The sequence below is a fragment of the Gasterosteus aculeatus genome, chromosome 9 (assembly GCF_964276395.1).
Source record: "Gasterosteus aculeatus chromosome 9, fGasAcu3.hap1.1, whole genome shotgun sequence".
Lineage (NCBI taxonomy): Eukaryota > Metazoa > Chordata > Actinopteri > Perciformes > Gasterosteidae > Gasterosteus > Gasterosteus aculeatus.
In genome coordinates this window covers 12,530,026-12,547,021 of record NC_135696.1, presented here as the reverse complement: position 1 = coordinate 12,547,021, position 16,996 = coordinate 12,530,026, and the positions used below count along the sequence as shown (strand labels likewise).

The 16,996-nt window shown below is 43.2% G+C and overlaps 2 protein-coding genes across 8 annotated transcripts in view; both read left to right on the top strand.

The window, feature by feature from the left end:
• Positions 1 to 11,786, top strand: part of grk4 (G protein-coupled receptor kinase 4) — a 34,929-nt gene extending 23,143 nt beyond the window's left edge. The window contains exons 9-16 of one of the 2 annotated variants that reach the window (XM_040186218.2): positions 1,857 to 2,047; positions 3,083 to 3,120; positions 3,512 to 3,601; positions 3,807 to 4,015; positions 5,802 to 5,939; positions 6,545 to 6,682; positions 7,545 to 7,676; positions 8,541 to 11,786. In XM_040186218.2, the coding sequence (XP_040042152.1) occupies positions 1,857 to 2,047; positions 3,083 to 3,120; positions 3,512 to 3,601; positions 3,807 to 4,015; positions 5,802 to 5,939; positions 6,545 to 6,682; positions 7,545 to 7,676; positions 8,541 to 8,597 (993 nt within the window). In that variant the 3' untranslated portion in view covers positions 8,598 to 11,786. Of the gene's footprint in view, positions 1 to 1,856; positions 2,048 to 3,082; positions 3,121 to 3,511; positions 3,602 to 3,806; positions 4,016 to 5,801; positions 5,940 to 6,544; positions 6,683 to 7,544; positions 7,723 to 8,540 lie in introns of both variants that reach the window. The other variant, XM_040186219.2, reaches the window with a different exon arrangement.
• Positions 11,787 to 13,094: 1,308 nt separating this feature from the next.
• The window catches only part of htt (huntingtin), a 29,683-nt gene continuing 25,781 nt past the window's right edge, over positions 13,095 to 16,996 (top strand). For 3 of the 6 annotated variants that reach the window (XM_040186207.2, XM_040186209.2, XM_040186204.2), the window contains exons 1-8: positions 13,133 to 13,526; positions 14,404 to 14,487; positions 15,171 to 15,303; positions 15,476 to 15,535; positions 15,664 to 15,743; positions 16,042 to 16,180; positions 16,471 to 16,612; positions 16,723 to 16,901. In XM_040186207.2, the coding sequence (XP_040042141.2) occupies positions 13,429 to 13,526; positions 14,404 to 14,487; positions 15,171 to 15,303; positions 15,476 to 15,535; positions 15,664 to 15,743; positions 16,042 to 16,180; positions 16,471 to 16,612; positions 16,723 to 16,901 (915 nt within the window). In that variant the 5' untranslated portion in view covers positions 13,133 to 13,428. Of the gene's footprint in view, positions 13,527 to 14,403; positions 14,488 to 15,170; positions 15,304 to 15,475; positions 15,536 to 15,663; positions 15,744 to 16,041; positions 16,181 to 16,470; positions 16,613 to 16,722; positions 16,902 to 16,996 lie in introns of all 6 variants that reach the window. The other 3 variants (XM_040186210.2, XM_040186205.2, XM_040186208.2) reach the window with 2 other exon arrangements.

Below are 16,996 nucleotides of genomic sequence, written 5' to 3'. Positions count from 1 at the left end.
CTTGGGGAGCAGAGCCTCAAAGCCTCCGTGTTCTAAATCCAAAGCTAATGGTCGTGTATGACATTTTTGGATTGGTCCGTTTCTGATGCAGCGTGAGCCGCGTTGCACGTCCTTGTTTTGAGTGAGTGAGTCACGGCAGAAGCATGTGTACGGGTATGCATGTGTGTGAGCGTGCATGCTCACAGAGAGGCCGGAGTGGGCTTGTTACAGAACCTCAGACTTGCAGCTCTTGTCACCTGGGATTGGCGTGTGTGTGTGTGTGTGTGTGTGTGTGTGCTGCAGGCAGAACTGATGACTCTTCATGTGCTTCTCTACCTATGAGAGCAGCTCTGTTGCCTAGCAACACTGACCAAACAGCTGTAGCAAGAAGAGTCAAGTGCTCTCCCAAACCCTTCATTTTTCTCTCTCCTGCGCTATTCCTCTTTATCTTTTGTTGTGGTCAATGCATCATACTATTAGTCAGTTTACTGTATGTTCAAACCAGTAAAACATCCACATATTCAGTACGTGTGTGTAGAGTGGGGGGAACCTTGTTTTAAAGTCTACGTCAGGTGAGGCTGAGGCAGCATCTCTTTACTGCATTGCACTAAAGAGCTTTGCTTTGATTTTCATTTTGTTCATAAAACTCTTGATATATTTCACTGCTTAGCCCTAAACTGACCAATGGATTCACTGGTACCGACGTCGGGCAGATAGTGATCGGAGTAGCTGGCTTGGGTGTCTGTGACGATGAGGCGGTTGTATCGAATTCTATGTGTATCCAGTCCATGTGTCTATGTGCTTACTATGTCCTGCGTCAGCGACACACCAGCAGACCGCGCAACAAACATGTCGGCTGTTTGTAGAGATCTCACAACTCAATAATGGCGAGTAAAGCGTTTTAGTAAACGTGTATGTACTTATTTATTCTTTAGTTTTCTTACACGTATCAGTGCATCCCTAATTTAAATATCCTATCCAAGGTCAGGTGAAGACTTTCGGTGCTCGTCCTGGCCTTGACCTGACCAGATTAAACTCCGTCAGGACGTCACAAAGCCAGTTGCTTGTCTCCGGTGGCTCTGGTGGAATTTAATGTTGCACAATTGAAATATTTGAGCTGATGGATAAGCTCGTCATTTTCTGGTGTTTATTACGTTTGTATTTTTTTTTTTTTCCTAAATACGACTAGACACCAAGCCCAGTGAGAGATGTATTTTTCAATAGGTGTGTGTGTGTGTGTGTGTGTGTGTGTGTGTGTGTGTGTGTGTGTGTGTGTGTGTGTGTGTGTGTGTGTGTGTGTGTGTGTGTGTGTGTGTGTGTGTGTGTGTGTGTGTGTGTGTGTGTGTGTGCGCTTTATTTGGCCCATGAGAATTTTACCCATCATCTCTTTTGGTCCGTCTCTGACTACGTATTCCAGAGCAGATGGCATTCCTCCCGATGGCAGCAACATCCTGCTTGTACTCTGCAGCACACGCGCACACACACACACACACTAAGTACCCTGCGTGTCACTGACCCAAGGGGGGAGGGTGGTGGGAGATGAGGGGGCTGGTGGGAAAGAAGGGAGAGAAGGAGAAACGGTGCGATCAGGGTGAAAGCACACAAGGCAAAGGAGTGAGAAGTGGAGCGAGGCTTCTGTTTTGTTGCAAATCTGTGGTGTATTTCCCCCTTTGTTTCTCTTTGTATGCACATCTGACCTGGATGACAGTATTGAAATAAACCAAATATTATAATGGTGTTCCTCTAGACTACCTGTCTCTTACCACTGCTCTCCCCTCTTGCTCCACCTCCTCCCCCCACCCACTCATTTCTCTCTCCTTGACTGGCCCTTCACCTCCCTTGTTACTGCTTCCCCAAAATGTGTCCCCCCTCTCCAGGTTAGTCTAGCATATGCCTATGAGACCAAGGATGCGCTGTGCCTGGTGTTGACCATAATGAATGGCGGGGACTTGAAGTTTCATATCTACAACATGGGCAACTCTGGCTTTGACGAGCAGAGGGCCATCTTCTATGCTGCTGAGATCTGCTGTGGCCTTGAGGACCTGCACCGTGAGAGGATAGTCTACAGGTTGGACACCGCAGGGGCGCAAATGTTGTTTTGGGGGAGGTGTAGACAGGTTCAAGAAGATTAGATGAAAATATCTTTTTTCAAACTACTGTTGAGAAGATCATAGCATGCTGTCTGGTACAGTATGTTATGACATACTGTCGTCCTTCCTAGAGCAGGGAGGCTTAAGGACATTTTTCTCGGGTATTTTTTGAGGATCTCTGTCTCTGAGGACCTTTTTTGAGGTTTAAAATACCAGAACAATATTACGTATGCTTGTTGTAGAGGAGTATTGCTTCAGATCTGGCTTAATGTCTTTGCCTTCAAAGAAAACACTCCACCAATTTCACACAGGAAGCTCTGTTTACGCGTCACGAGAAGCACTGCTCAACCACTAGAAACATCTTTTTAACTCTGACAGGGGCCTTCTAAAGTTTGACATAATCCAGATGATGCCACTGTGATGTCACCCGGGTTATCTCGAATGAATTGAGAAACCTCATCCATGGGAGAGGTCTAAAACAAACCCTAAACCAGCTGTATGTTTGTCCCAGCTGTGATGTTATGAAGAGGTGTACTCCATTAGGCGGTTTGCAGTCGTGTGCAGATGGAAAGTCCTGGATGATTAAATGTCACTGGAATATTCCAGTACTGATTTCTCAGAGGGGTCATGCACCTGTCACACTCACTGGGGCCTCAGAGTAACGCTAGCGGATGCATCTTGGTGGATGCATGCACTCACATAGACGTGGCCCACGTAGTCATAAACACAGAGTTCCTTGATATCTGCATGCGCTGCATCAGCCTTCACGGTCTAGCACGGCGTTTGTTATTGGACCATCTCAGTTTTCAAAAAAGCAAAGCACATAAAAGATTGTAGACGAACACAGGCAATACAAGACAATGAATGCCAACATGACAAGTTAAAGGATAACAATGTTAAATACAGGATTTTATTGTCAAATCTTCAAATGTAATTTCCATTTCTGAGCATCTAAATCAACAGAATCCCTCCTTCACATGTTTTTTTTTTTTTTTCTTTTTTTCTATCCGCAGGGATTTGAAACCTGAAAACATCCTTCTGGATGATCGTGGTACGTTCGCTTTATGAAACGAGCACACACAAGCCACTTGTTCCTAGTCTACATTATAATGTGCAAGTAGCGCCGCAGGATGTATATCACAAGCTGAAAACTCCTCTCTCAAAGTTTCCTGCTTCCCCTCTTCCTCTGAGTCATATTTCCATATCATCTATATTCCCCAACGTGGTCTTATCTTGAAATGTAGGAAACTCTTTCATGTATCTCTTCTGCTAGTCATTTTTTTCCCGTCACACTTTTATTGTAAAAGATCCGTTTGGTGTAGCCTGAGTATTGTCAAAACGTGTTCCCTTTTAACTTTTGGCCTTCTAGAAAATAGGATGTATTCCGTGATAAGTGTGTGCATTCAACTTAGCCGGGTTGTTAAAAGGTGGTTCTCTTTCAGGACACATCCGAATTTCAGACCTGGGCCTCGCTGTTCAGATCCCTGAAGGAGAGACGATACGAGGGCGAGTGGGCACCGTTGGATACATGGGTACGGATTTTGGTAACTCTGATACCCTCTTCTGCCTCCTCAAGCCGCCGTCCTTCTGCGACGGACGCCGTCAAGTGTCTCTGTTCCACCTGATTGGAAAACCCCTCTGCCAGGCTTCCTGTGTGCCACTTGAGTTGACCTCCCTTCTCTCACATTCCTCACCCCCTGCCTCCCCGCTCCCCTCTGCTCCCTCCCCTCCCCCCAGCACCCGAGGTGATCCAGAACGAGAGCTACACCTTCAGCCCCGACTGGTGGGGGCTGGGCTGCCTGATCTTTGAGATGATACAGGGCCAGTCGCCCTTCCGCAAGCGCAAGGAGCGGGTCAAGCGGGAGGAAGTGGACCGACGAGTGCGCGAGGACCAGGAGGAGTACTCCGATAAGTTTGTGGAGGAGGCGAAGGACATTTGCAGACAGGTGAGGGGGAAGAGGTGAAGCCGTCAGGAAAGGGGACAAAGGGAAGGGAGCACCACATTTATTTGAGACTTGCAAATGTTAATTCAGTTTAGGCACAAACGTTCAGTTCTTGTCTGGATGAATAAAACATGAAAAGGGTTTATATAAAAGCAATAAGGTACGAGAGTCTGTACTTTATCGTCCAATAATGTAACAGTTCAAGGGCGTTGTTGCATTAAATTATTGAAGATAAAGTACTGCCTCAAGTACCTTATTGCTTTTATAATACGGTTTCCAGCAAAATTATAAATGGTAAGTAAATAGCTGACTTTCAGCACAAAATAGTTGTAGCCACCAAACGTTGTGTATCGCATTTCAGTAGCCTAGAGAAAAATAGTCAGGTTTTATTTCTAAGCTAAAATGTCAACTAACGGTCGCGAAACGGAACGCTCGGGTCAATGTGAACTGCAACTGTACATTATCGCTCAATAATGTGCCCCTGTGACTCGCACTCAACCAATCAGAACGCTGGATTTCATCTAACAGTATTATAATATTGAAATAAGTGCTGTTACAATTATAAGTAGCACATTTTAACTTCTGCCACTCAGTGGATCCAATGACATGAAAAGCAGAAGTGAGATATTAGAAAAAATAATGTTTAACTGACTTCAGTTTTATTTTTGAATGCTGTTATTTACACCTCCAGCTGAGCAACACTATTTGCATTTAAACCAGAGAGGAATAACCAGCTGTTTAGCTGCCAAGTGCTCCTCTGTGTGCTGCAGGTCATCAAACTTCTGTCTGTAGTTTGGTGCTGGACAACTTTATAAAACGTGTTTTTCAGGGTTTGAAGAGCAGTGACACACCGAACAACAGTACATTCGTGAGACGTAAAAAAACAGAACGATGAGCTTCCTTGTAGAGTTAATAATTCTGCTCTTTACGTAGTGATAATATGGGTTAGTGTTAATTTTAGTAGATCAGTTGGTTGTCAAAAATGCAACTTGCAACTGTCTGAACTGCGAGAGGGAACCGCTGTGCTGCGATTTGTGTGACGCGGTGGAACATTACGACCCGAGGTTCAGCAGATTCATAATCTCCCCAAGGAGAGGACTCTGTGCAGGGGGGTGGGGGGGTGAAAGGTTTCAGCGAGAAATTTGGAAAAAGATAATAAGGAGGGGGATAGAATGGGGGGGGGGGGGAGCTGTTGCCACAGCTCAAAATAGACAAGTTGTTGAAAGCAGAGAGCGAAAGCGACACTCTGCTTTGAACCCGGCTGTAAGTTCAGTCGAGACCAGCGAACCAGTCGGGAACTAGAGAGACAGCGAGGAAGAGGCGTGGTGAAGACGTGGGAAGCCATTGGCCTGTTTGTCAAAGTCGCCAGCTTTGGGGTGATAACGGGGCGGGTGAGCGTGTCTGCTAGTGTCCCAGCCGCTGGACGGCCCTCGTCCACTTCTTGAGGACACTGCGCTGGTAATATTATCCAGAGGCTGTGGCGCTCTCTAATTCTATCCATGATGGTGCTGCGTTCACCCCCGGGTGCACGGATTTGTATCGGCCCCTTTTATTAGATCACACTGGGTCGGATACAGGCAACAGGATTACACAAAAAGTGTGTGTGTGTGTGTGTGTTGTGTACATCACATTAGTAGTCAGATCCTTACTGATGAATCAGGCTTAAATAGGGGTTTGGTTCATATGTTTTGGTAGACACATAGTCCTATAATTTACTCTCCAATGGATTTGGACACATACATACATAGTGTTTAAACCTCTCCTGCTTCTTCCTCCTGATGTGTGTCAGCTCCTGACTAAGGACCCTAAGGAGCGACTGGGTTGTCAGGGTCGAGGGGCCATAGAGGTCAAACAGCACCCCATCTTCAGGAACATCAACTTCAAACGACTGGAGGCCAACATGCAGGACCCTCCCTTTAGCCCTGATGTAAGAACAGCGCGCACTCTCACACACACACACACACACACACACACACACAGTGCGCACGCAGGCTTCGTGGCTGCTTGTAGTGTAATCCTCAGTGGGCAAACGGCATACAGCAAACACCTTTGTCACACGTAAGAACACTCTGCTAGTTATCGCGGTAGCTAATGGATTAAAATGTGATTAAAGCAGATTTTCCCTTTTACAGTGATGATCAGCACTGATAACAGTTCCTGCAGTGGAGCTTGTGAACAGTAGATGGCTGCAGTAACTTCCCTTGATGAATGTAGCTCAACTCATAGATTTTTGCCTACAATAAAAAAGGCATTCAAAGAAAGAATCATTACATTTTCAATGTCCTAAATAGCTCGAGGGAGCGAGAGGGAAGTGGCCTGCGAGGTTAAATCAATAGTTAAAAGTAGATCGTGCTGTCTGCGTTTCTATTTTGGGTGATTCAGGTCAGTCAGTCTTTGTGTCTGAGGACCATGTTATTGAAACAGCAATTTGATTTAATTAATAATAATTTTGATTTAATTCAATTCATGATTAGTAACCCCAAACCAAGATAGATACACTTTTCACAGTTTCTCTCTCTCGCTCTCTCTCAGCCCCGGGCCGTGTACTGTAAAGACGTCCTGGACATTGAGCAGTTCTCCACCGTCAAAGGCGTGAACCTTGACCCCACAGATGACGACTTCTACTACAAGTTTGTCACAGGCAGCGTCTCCATCCCGTGGCAGAACGAGGTACTGCCGGCAGATGATGTCATCGTACCACAACAGACACATACTACGCAGAACAGCATCGGTGACATAGGAACACCTGTATTAAAGGCTGTGGTCTTCCTTTAGCGGAAACATACTGTGCTCATTTCTAGGTTCATGTCCATGGGGTTTATACTAGAACATGCTTCAATATTTTTTAAAAAAGAACCTTGTTTTTTCTCACACTTTCCGTCTGAATGTACCTGTATTTGCCCTCTTGCCCTCTTTGGAAAGCAAAGTAACAGCTTGGGTCCATGTTTACTTCCTCTGCTTATAAAATGCACTTAAAAAGGAACTGACATAAACTAGGACACATTCATTATGTTTAAAACTGAGAAATGGTTGTGAATTATGTGACGTCACACGGCTCGTTGTTAAGGCTACGCTTCTGATTGCAGGGTGAGGGTTTCTCCATGGATGCAGTGTTTTTTTTCGCAGCATTTATACAGCAATTAGACCTCTTTTTTATGATTTAAAAAAAACACAAAAAAACTCCCGCCCCTTTTCATGTTAATGAACCTTTTTTAAAAGTGATCACGAAGGATACAGGGATGATGCTGAATCATAATGTCAATATGTGATCATAATGTGTTAAATGTGAATATGCCATTGTTTTTTTTTTTTTAAATGAGTCAAGTTTTGAATATGTATGAGACACAGTGCGGAGGTGTTCATTTACATCCTTAAGGCTCAATCCAGAACGGACACTTAAACATCCATCTGTAGAGAGGGTTGTGTTATAAATAAATGGGCCCCCTTCCCTTACGCTGACGCACACGCCTCTCATAGAACCCAACTCCCCAGTAAGTCGTCAGGATAACTCACCCTCTCGCCCTTTTGGTAGATGATTGAGATGGAGTGCTTCAAAGAAATCAACGTCTACGAGACCGACGGGACGCTGTGCTCCGATCTGGACGTGAATCGGCCTAATCCTCCACCAAAGAGAGGCTTCTTCTACCGCCTGTTCAGAAGAGAGGCAAGTGCTAGTGCTCCGGCAACTGTCCGGGGGGGTGGGGGCTAAGGTACTTCTTCTCTTCCTTCTGCTATACTTTCAGGCCTTATCCAAACTCAACATGTGAAACCGTTTCCCCCCCGAAACCTCAAATCCATTTGTAGTTTTGTGCTCATGTCGTCATAGTTGGTTGGAATAAGGCCTCTCTTTTGGATTTTTTTTTCCCCTTTTGTATTTGTTTTTTCTTGCACGAGGAGTCTTGTCTTCTTGAGAGAAGCTGGTTTGTGGTTGTGGGAGGACCCAATGTGATGCTTTGCTTTAGAAACCGTGTCACACATCACGCTTACAAATGTACAATGACCTCTTTTTGTAGGCAGCAGCAGCTACTCCAATTTTTGGTTATTACCTCCAACTTTCACCTGTCCTCCATGACAGAGACTTTGTTCCATGTTGTTATGTAGAATGTTAGTTTCTAATTCAGAGCTCCTCCTAACGGTGACCTAATACTGGGAAACCGTCAACATGCTCATCTGGTCTGTCATCTGAAATAATCAATGCGCTCTCAGCAACAAACTTGTTTTTTGTTGTTGGGGCTATATTTGAAATGAACAAAGATTAGTCATTATGAGTTGTTTCATAATTAGCCTTCACCCTTGCTTCAGTTGCATTTGTTATCTTATCTTACTAACCTGCTCCCAGGTGTGTGTGTGTGTGTGTGTGTGTGTGTGTGTGTGTGTGTGTGTGTGTGTGTGTGTGTGTGTGTGTGTGTGTGTGTGTGTGTGTGTGTGTGTGTGTGTGTGTGTGTGTGTGTGTGTGTGTGTGTGTGTGTGTGTGTTGAGACGTGGTTCTGAAAGTTAGTGACATATCCTCACTTCTGGTTCCTCCTAGGTCTGTTTTAAGAGCGGTTACAGTGATGACGAGATCGAGGAGCCCTCGCGACTTTAAACCACTCCTTCCTCCTCCTCCCGCCTCTATCCGCCGAACTTCACCACAAACTCCAACCGAGCGCAAATCTTAGGAACTCAGTGAATGTTGACCTGTATTTATGAGCTGTATTAAAAGTGTATTATAATTAAAGCTAAAAGTATGAGTTTAAAGATTTTGTACATTTGTACTTGAATTTATGTCTAGATGTATATTTTCACTAAAGGTTGTATTGTACAAAAAGCCATAAAAGTACCACTTGAATGCATATATTACGTTTTGATTTCCTTTTTTTTTCTTTTGGAATGAGTATGGATAATGTGTATCGGGGAGTTTTTTTTTAATTTTTTTTTAAGCACAGTAATAACTGTTTTTTTTCTCTTTTTTTTCCTCAATGTAGCATCATGCCTTTTTTATTTTATTTTTATACATGTGCTGTGTTTGTCATTGATTTGGTCAACATGACGTGTTTTTAGCAGATTCACCCGGTTCCCAAACTAACCGATAGCCTCTGCCCCCCCCCCCCCCCCCCCCCCCCAAAACACACCCAGGGCGATCTGAGAGAAGCGCATTGAACCAAATACTATTGGGGGGAAAATAAATCCAGTCCAGTGTAGTTGTTTTGATGCCGCCACTTCCTAATTAAAATTAGTTCTGAAGTGATAATCCACATCTTTCCCTTAACCCAGTCAGTTAGGTTGCACTGGAGTGTCTATCGTGTGTAGTAAACCATCTTCTAGGGTCCTGGACCAGCTCAATTTCAGCGGAGATGCTTGGATTTGATTCTGACAACATGGAGTCAGCAAGTGCAATAATTGGAATATTCAAAGTAAATGTGGCAGGGGCCTTTTCTGTCAACGGAAGGGCCGATATTATATCCAATTAGAATTATCATTCTTGTTCTTAATAGATTTCTTATGGTGTTTTAAAAGGCTCAGATCTTTTCATTTCAGATGTCAGGCTGCGTTTCCTTCAGAAGAACAGCTGTTGAGTTAGTCTGTTACATTATTCACTCAGGCAAACATCTTTTCTGGTTATCTTATATTCCGCATTCTTTTTTTTTTTCTTTCATTTTTACAGCTTCTTTTGTTGTGCTACTTGGGTTATACTTTTGTTTTGGTCTTTCCTGATGTGTCCATTTTTTGTCATAAACCGGTTTCGTGTGCTGAGCGGAATTCCTTTCACTTAAAATATCTTAGTAATTTGCCACCCGTATTTACAGTGTACCAGGAATGTTGCTGGAGTGGGAACACATGACTGATGATGATGATGGTGGCGGCGCTGTTTAAGATAATCTGGTCTGCAGTTACGAGGTCTTCATCTTGACAAGCAATTGCTGTTGCATCAAACTGGCGGACATGGAACATTGGCCTGGCACGAGGCCTCCTGGTAGACGTTCGCCCCCGCGGCTTCGGCTGTGTTTGTATTGGATGAAAATACCATTTCTTAATCGTAATATTGCATTTCAAAAACCTGTATGTAGTTATGACGTAGGAGTTGCTTGGGGCAATTGTGTGTGTGGACTGAGGGGAACGGGAATAACGTTCATTAGCATATTGCGGGTAGAGTTTCCATCATGTGTGTACAGGAACATTCGTCCACTTGCAGAGCCACAGTGGCTGTGCACTTTAGTGTCATCAAAGACTAAGTGCTTACTTCCCAGTTAATTGTTTTTCCTCATTTGCATTTCGGAGGCATTTGAAGCCGTTTTGCTTTTGAGGAAGTCGCTGTTTACGCCCATCACCTGTTTTAATGCTGTGAATAACTAATCTGGACATGTTCACTTTGTGTCTGTGTGTGTGTGTGATTATTTTTCATTGTGAGCAAATAAACAGTCTGTTCAGTCCACCGCGATTAAGTACAACAATACAATAGTGACACTCATTTGAATTTAAAACCATTTAAGACCGTACACGTAAAATGGTACGCATGTTATTCCCCATCCTTAAATCTAATTTGGATAGTTGGCTTGTTCTAAAAAATGTTGTCCCCTGTTGCACATTCCATTTTTAAAAATCAAGAATCGAATGCGTGCATCTGTTGCTTTGATTCGTTTGATCACTTAAGTTTCTGAGTGTCTTTGTTTTTGTTGCTCTCAGGCACATTTTGAAGCGGATTTCTCTTGCCTATGTAGATTTTAGCCTTTTAGCTCTTTAGCCTCAAAAACCTTGTAAATGATGTATTTCTAAGATGTAACTAGCTCACACTCACTCTCACGGGGAAACTAAACTGTGTTTGCCACCCATGCCTCTGTCATTGTTTGAACGTTGCTCTTCTAGCACCCATATAGCAGTAAAGAGTCAGTTTAGTTTCATTGCACTATGGTGTGTTTTGACAATGACTATAGGAAGTGTCTTTAACCTTTTTTTTTTTATTGCCAATGATACCAAAAGCAACATCAAGGAAATCAAACCTGTCTCGTGGGACAGGTTGGTCTGAAAATGTTCCTGAAGAAAGACTGATAGCCTTTATTATATGTGCCAATTACCAAGTTAAGTTCTGACGTCCCGCCTTTTTTTCCAATCATTCCGTCCATTCTGAGAGAAATTCCTTCACGTAAAGGAACTTTAAACGGCTCAACGGTTTTGAATGTCCGCACTAAGTGCATTGTAATGCCTGTTTAAAAAAAAAAAAAAAAAAACATATGTTTTATTACTCAAGCATGTATTGGTTTGTAATACTTCAGATTCCTTGTATATGTAAATGATGACCTTCTAGAGCCAACATATCTCACTGGTATGGGAGGACAACTTTATAATTGGCAAGGTGACCAGCTGAGTCGGCCCCCGTTTAAAAGCCCAGCATGCATTCCTTCCCTCCCGCCTCCCTCCAAGGCAGTGATGCCGAGTCACTCCCTAAAAGTTGGCATGGCGCTCACCAGCAACACTTCGAAGGGAGAGATCCTCAGTTCCTTGATGTCAGTAGTCTGGTTTCTGGTTCTCAAGGGTGTCACACTTCTGGCCAGGAATATCAGATAAGCGGTTGTTTCAAGGGGAAAAAAAGGAGGGAGAAATGCCACGTGCATTATTGGTATTTAAACGGGGCCTGGGACTGATTTTTCTCCTGTTCGTTTTTTTTTTTTATATCTGTACAGTCATGTCGTTCAACCACTGCAGTCATTGTTAATTCTTGTACAAGTTGTATCACTGGTTGTTGTACCATATCTGACATTTGTAATTATGAAATAATACACTGCCATTTGTATAAAAATACTTGTCTTGACTTATTTGTGCCTTAAATGATTTTGGTTGTTGAGAATTTGTGTGTCGGATGGATGGATGGAGAATTTGTGTGTATAGGTAATAGCGTCATGCTGCTTAGCACTCATGCAATGTTCTTGCCACAGTATCTGCATTCATTAGTGTTCATGCTGCAGGGTAGATGTTTTGAAAGCTTCATCCTACGTCCATGAACCAGAACATACGGTTAGAGGTAGCCCTTTATTTCCAATGGGTGGGGGGTTTTAAACAGATACATCAGAAATTAATGAATAGGTAATGTTTTTCTTTATGAATCAGTACTGTGGACCACTGATATTAGGCTAAGGAAAGGTGTCTTTTAATTATTTCACTTTGTACTTACAAATTGTAATACTTCTTCCTGGTTGTCTCTTATTATGTATTTTACTTGTTCTTAATCATATTGTTAGAAGTGATTTCAGACATTTGGAAACTAGTGTGAAGCCTTTCCCAATTTCAGTATACATAACTTGACAATGTACTAAACATGTTCTGGTGCAAGGGCCATTGTATGTATGTAGCACTATGGTTCAATTAGATAAGATAATCCTTTATTAGTCCTGCAGCAAGGAAAATCACTGGATTAACGGCAGAGAGTAAAGGGCGAACAGACATAGTAGAGGAAAAAATAACAAGACTCCACGATACTTGATTAAAATATCATATATATAAATAAAGATGTATTATTACAGAGCTATTATTGTTTATATTGTGCAGGTGCTTTTTTTTTGGTCTACTTGGAGAAATATTGGTTGTGCAGCCTGGCAGCAGCAACAAGGAAGGTCCTCCAGAGCTGCAAGGAGTGGGAAGCGTTTTCCATCAGGACCAATAGCTTAGCTGTCGCCCTTTACTCTCACCACTTCCACCAGACACTCCAGCACCGATGCCACCACACAGTCAAAAAAGGTTTGCTGACCTCCTATAAAGGCCAGATTGTCTCAAGCATTGTAGCCATATTTTTGGGGCTATTGCAACATATTTAGTTTATACATTGTCATTTTTCAAAAATCATGCAGGACATAGTTCATACACATATATCAATCGCACTAAAGTCTTCGATCTTCATTTAATGATGCTGGCCTCCACACGGTCACTGCCACTCTTCTTTTCATGTTCAATGTATAGAAGCTACAGCATTGGCGTGGCTCAAAATATATTTCTTACAATCTGGATTACAGCTGTCCCGTGACACCAACAATAACAACAAAGGGGAGAAAACCCTGTAGTCAATCATTGGTTCTTTTGCAAGTCACTCAACATGAAACTGCGGTCTGATTGGCCGCTGACGTCACACACCTCCCCGCTCTGTAAACTGTCACATATGCCACTTCCTGGTGGGATTTCTCGGGAGAATGCAACGCTGCATCAAAGATGGCTTATTATCGACTATCGTTTTGTTCATTTAGGTTAAACATTGTGAAGGCATAGGAGCTATATTGCACGAACAGAAGGTGGAGAGCTGGTGGTGCTTGTTACGAGCAGTGTTTGCACGCTCGTCGCACTACGCACTGCTTGCTCTCTCCTTGCGCTAACTTGTCCCACTCTGCTAGCTAGTTAGCTCACATAGTAAATATTGGCTAGCCCAGCTAGCTTGCTTACTGTTGATTGCTAAAATGGCCACCATGGAGAAATTGATGAAGGCCTTTGAGAGTCTGAAGTCATTCCAGCAGCAGCAGGGACCACCAACCGCCGAGGAGCTGGTTCAGAGGCAGTAAGTGGCTTTTTGTCTTCCGGCGATTGCACAGCACGCTAACTGCTAGCCAGATAGCTTAGCTTGCGTGCTAACGTTGGACAAGGTAAAGCTTTTATAGCTAGCTTGAAGCCAGATACATCGAGCGAACCAGTAACCACAGTCTAGGCTGTCATTTATTTTACATTAGACGTTTTATGTTTTTATATATCGCAACAATACCCAGCGGAGCGTTGTCTTCTGATATTATCAGTATGAGTCAGAGTCAGACTTAACGCTAGCTAACAGTCCTGCCACAGAAAGCGTCCGTTACTTGACGCACGCACCTGCTAAAACGACCGGGGACCAATTAAAAGAATCTGCCTAAATGAGTTGATTTCGGGAGACAATTGTTTGGAGGGTGACGTTCACATTTTAAATGTAGCATTGTGGTTGATTGTACTGAGAGGTTACATATTAAAACTAGCGTTACTTCTCGGTCGATGCCCTGGTGCATTAATATGAAAGCCTCCTGGGCTGACGTCACTGACGTCCATCGATCCCGATCTGTGGGGGGGTGCTGTAGCGACTCAGACCAAGCTTTTACTTTAAAGGAATGCATTTTAACAGCCCACAGTAATGACCAGTAGATTCATCCCGTTCATCTTTCAGTACAATGCAGCTTTGTTGTGATGTGCAGGTGATCAATCAAATGTAGGCCTGGCTAGGAGACAATTTGCCCTTCTTTATGTTTAAGTGATATTTTTGTGTTTTTGTCACCGTTTTTATCAAGGATGGAGCCGTAGAGAATTGCTTTATATATTTATATGACATCATGTTAAGTGCCATCTTTCTCTCCCTTTGCTACTATCCGTCCTTGTCTGTTCTTCCTTCTCATCCTCTATTTCCTCTTTCACAGGAAAAAGGAACAGGCGACCACAAAGAAGGACCGGGTCACACACTGCCTGACAATATGTGAAAACATTGTGGCTCAGTCTCTGAGGTAAGCCTTGCTGATCGAACGTTCAATAAAGTTTACTTTTAACAGTGTGTGTGAAAACAGTAAGGCAAGATTAATACACGGATGCCAGTTGATGTTTGGTTGCATTGAGAGGCCATGGCTTTTTACAACTTCTCACAATTGGCACACTTTTTTATTTTTCTAAAACATAAAAGAACAGATGTTATTTTGATATTTTATAATCGCAATTTTGCGTCTGCATTATTGATAGTCCACAACAAGCTGCATTAATAGCTTGCTTACTTTGCCAATGATATTAATAATCCCTCCTGGATAATTTATTATCCTGTTAAACCAGATTAACCTCTGCAGATGGTTCGGGTCACAGAATGTTTGAAAAATGTTAGTGGTGTTCAAAGGCACATGTGATTTGCTTCTTATAAAGCTAAAGTATTTTAAGTACAAATACTGCTTCACTCAGCTCAATGTAGTTCAGAACCAGACATGACAATAATTTGCAATAATTTCCCATGAAGTCTCATTAAATTAGATATCTAGCAACTCGTGTGTGTGGAAAATGTTTGTGTGTGTGTGTGTGTGCGTTCATTTCAGTGTTTCATTTGTGAAGAATTCAGAACAACAATCTTGACATGCTTCCAACAATGTCTGTTGAGGTTGAATGTGTATGTGCGTAATGACGTTTGCCTCACTTTTCCTCTCTATGGTCCTGGGAACAGAACCTCTCCAGAGTTTCAGAAACTGCTGGGCATCGCCATGGAGATGTTCTTGCTCTGCAGTGATGACAGCGAATCAGATGTCCGTATGGTAGCCGATGAGTGCCTGAACAAAATAATCAAAGTAGGCGCTGCATAAACCTTACTTATTTATCAACATTGCCCATCATGGTTGCTTCAAGAACTTTAACCGTTTGTTAATTTACAATTGGTTCCCACTAAAGACCTGGTACAGTTGCCTGTTTTAGTGTTTATGATGTGTTCGCACCGTGTCAATTTATGATATTTATTTTCAGGCTCTGATGGACTCAAACCTGCCTAGGCTGCAGCTGGAACTGTACAAAGAAATTAAAAAGGTATTCGGTGTCTGTGTTATTGGTTGTCTTTTAATGCAGCTGCTTTATTCTCACTAATAATGTTTCATGTTTAGTGGGGAAAACCCCACTTCTTTGGCTGGTGTCAATGAGTGTTTGTATCTCTGCAGAATGGTGCCTCTCGGAGTCTAAGGGCAGCTTTGTGGAGGTTTGCTGAGCTTGCTCACCTCATTAGACCACAGAAATGCAGGTACACACACAAAAACTGCCTGAAAAAAGCTTTCTATTTCATTCACATGGCAACAACAAATTACATTATACCAAACTCGGGAGGGGAAATCCTGGGAAAGCAAATTTTGTTGTAGGTTGTAAAATCAGTAGTCTGTCAACCTTTAGAGATCAATCTCAGTGTTCTTTAGGAAGTCTCTTGAGGACGTGGCAGGCAACATAAAGTAGTGTAAATCACAACTAGTTAGGGAAAGAAACCTCAGTTGTAAATATGTTTTTACTACTTTCATGTGTTCACATTGTGATCCCTCTCACCTCAGACCCTACCTGGTCAACCTGTTGCCATGCCTCTCTCGAATCACCAAGCGGCAGGAGGAGACCGTACAGGAGACTCTGGCTGCTGCTATGCCCAAGATCATGGGCGCCTTGGGGCACTTCGCCAATGATGGCGAGATCAAGGTATCCACACAGCAGCAGCTAGTAGGGAACATTCATTTGGGTGCATTATACTAATGCTAATGTTAATTGGTTAGCTGTTAGTTTCCTCTCCTGATTTTTACTCGTCTTTTACTAATTTAAAAAAGGTAATTTATTGTAAAGCCGTAATAAATAAATAAGAACATTTTTGCTCTTTAATCCATAAATTTAGTAATCAAACAAAATGATTTACAGTAACCGGTTGTAGAGAAGGAAATATGCACATCTTCCACCCGCTTGCTTTCATCGCAGTGCAACCATCTGTGTCCCAGGTGCTGCTGAAGTCCTTTGTGGCCAACCTAAAGTCCAGCTCCCCCACCATCAGGCGCACCGCTGCCAGCTCAGCCGTCAGTGTGTGCCAACACTCCAGACGCACCAGCTACTTCTACACGTGGCTCCTTAATGTGCTGCTGGGTAGGGCCCCACTCACACAAATACTCTGACATAACGGTGAAGATTATTTCAACCAACCCATGTGAGCTAGTTTGGTGTCGCACACCCTGACTGTCAAACTGTCTTTTTAGGTCTGCTGGTTCCAGTGGATGAAGAGCACCCCAGCCACCTAATTCTGGGGGTGCTGTTAACCCTTCGCTACCTGATGCCTCTGCTGCAGCAGCAAGTCAACACCACCAGCCTCAAAGGAAGCTTCGGAGTCATGAGGAAAGAGGCTGATGTTCAGCCAACACCCGAACAACTGCTGCAGGTAGAAGGAAGAGAGCGGTTGTGTCGATACCAGTGTCTCCATGTTAATCTTGTAGTTTCCCTGAATCGTGTGTGTGTGTGTGTGTGTGTGTCTGA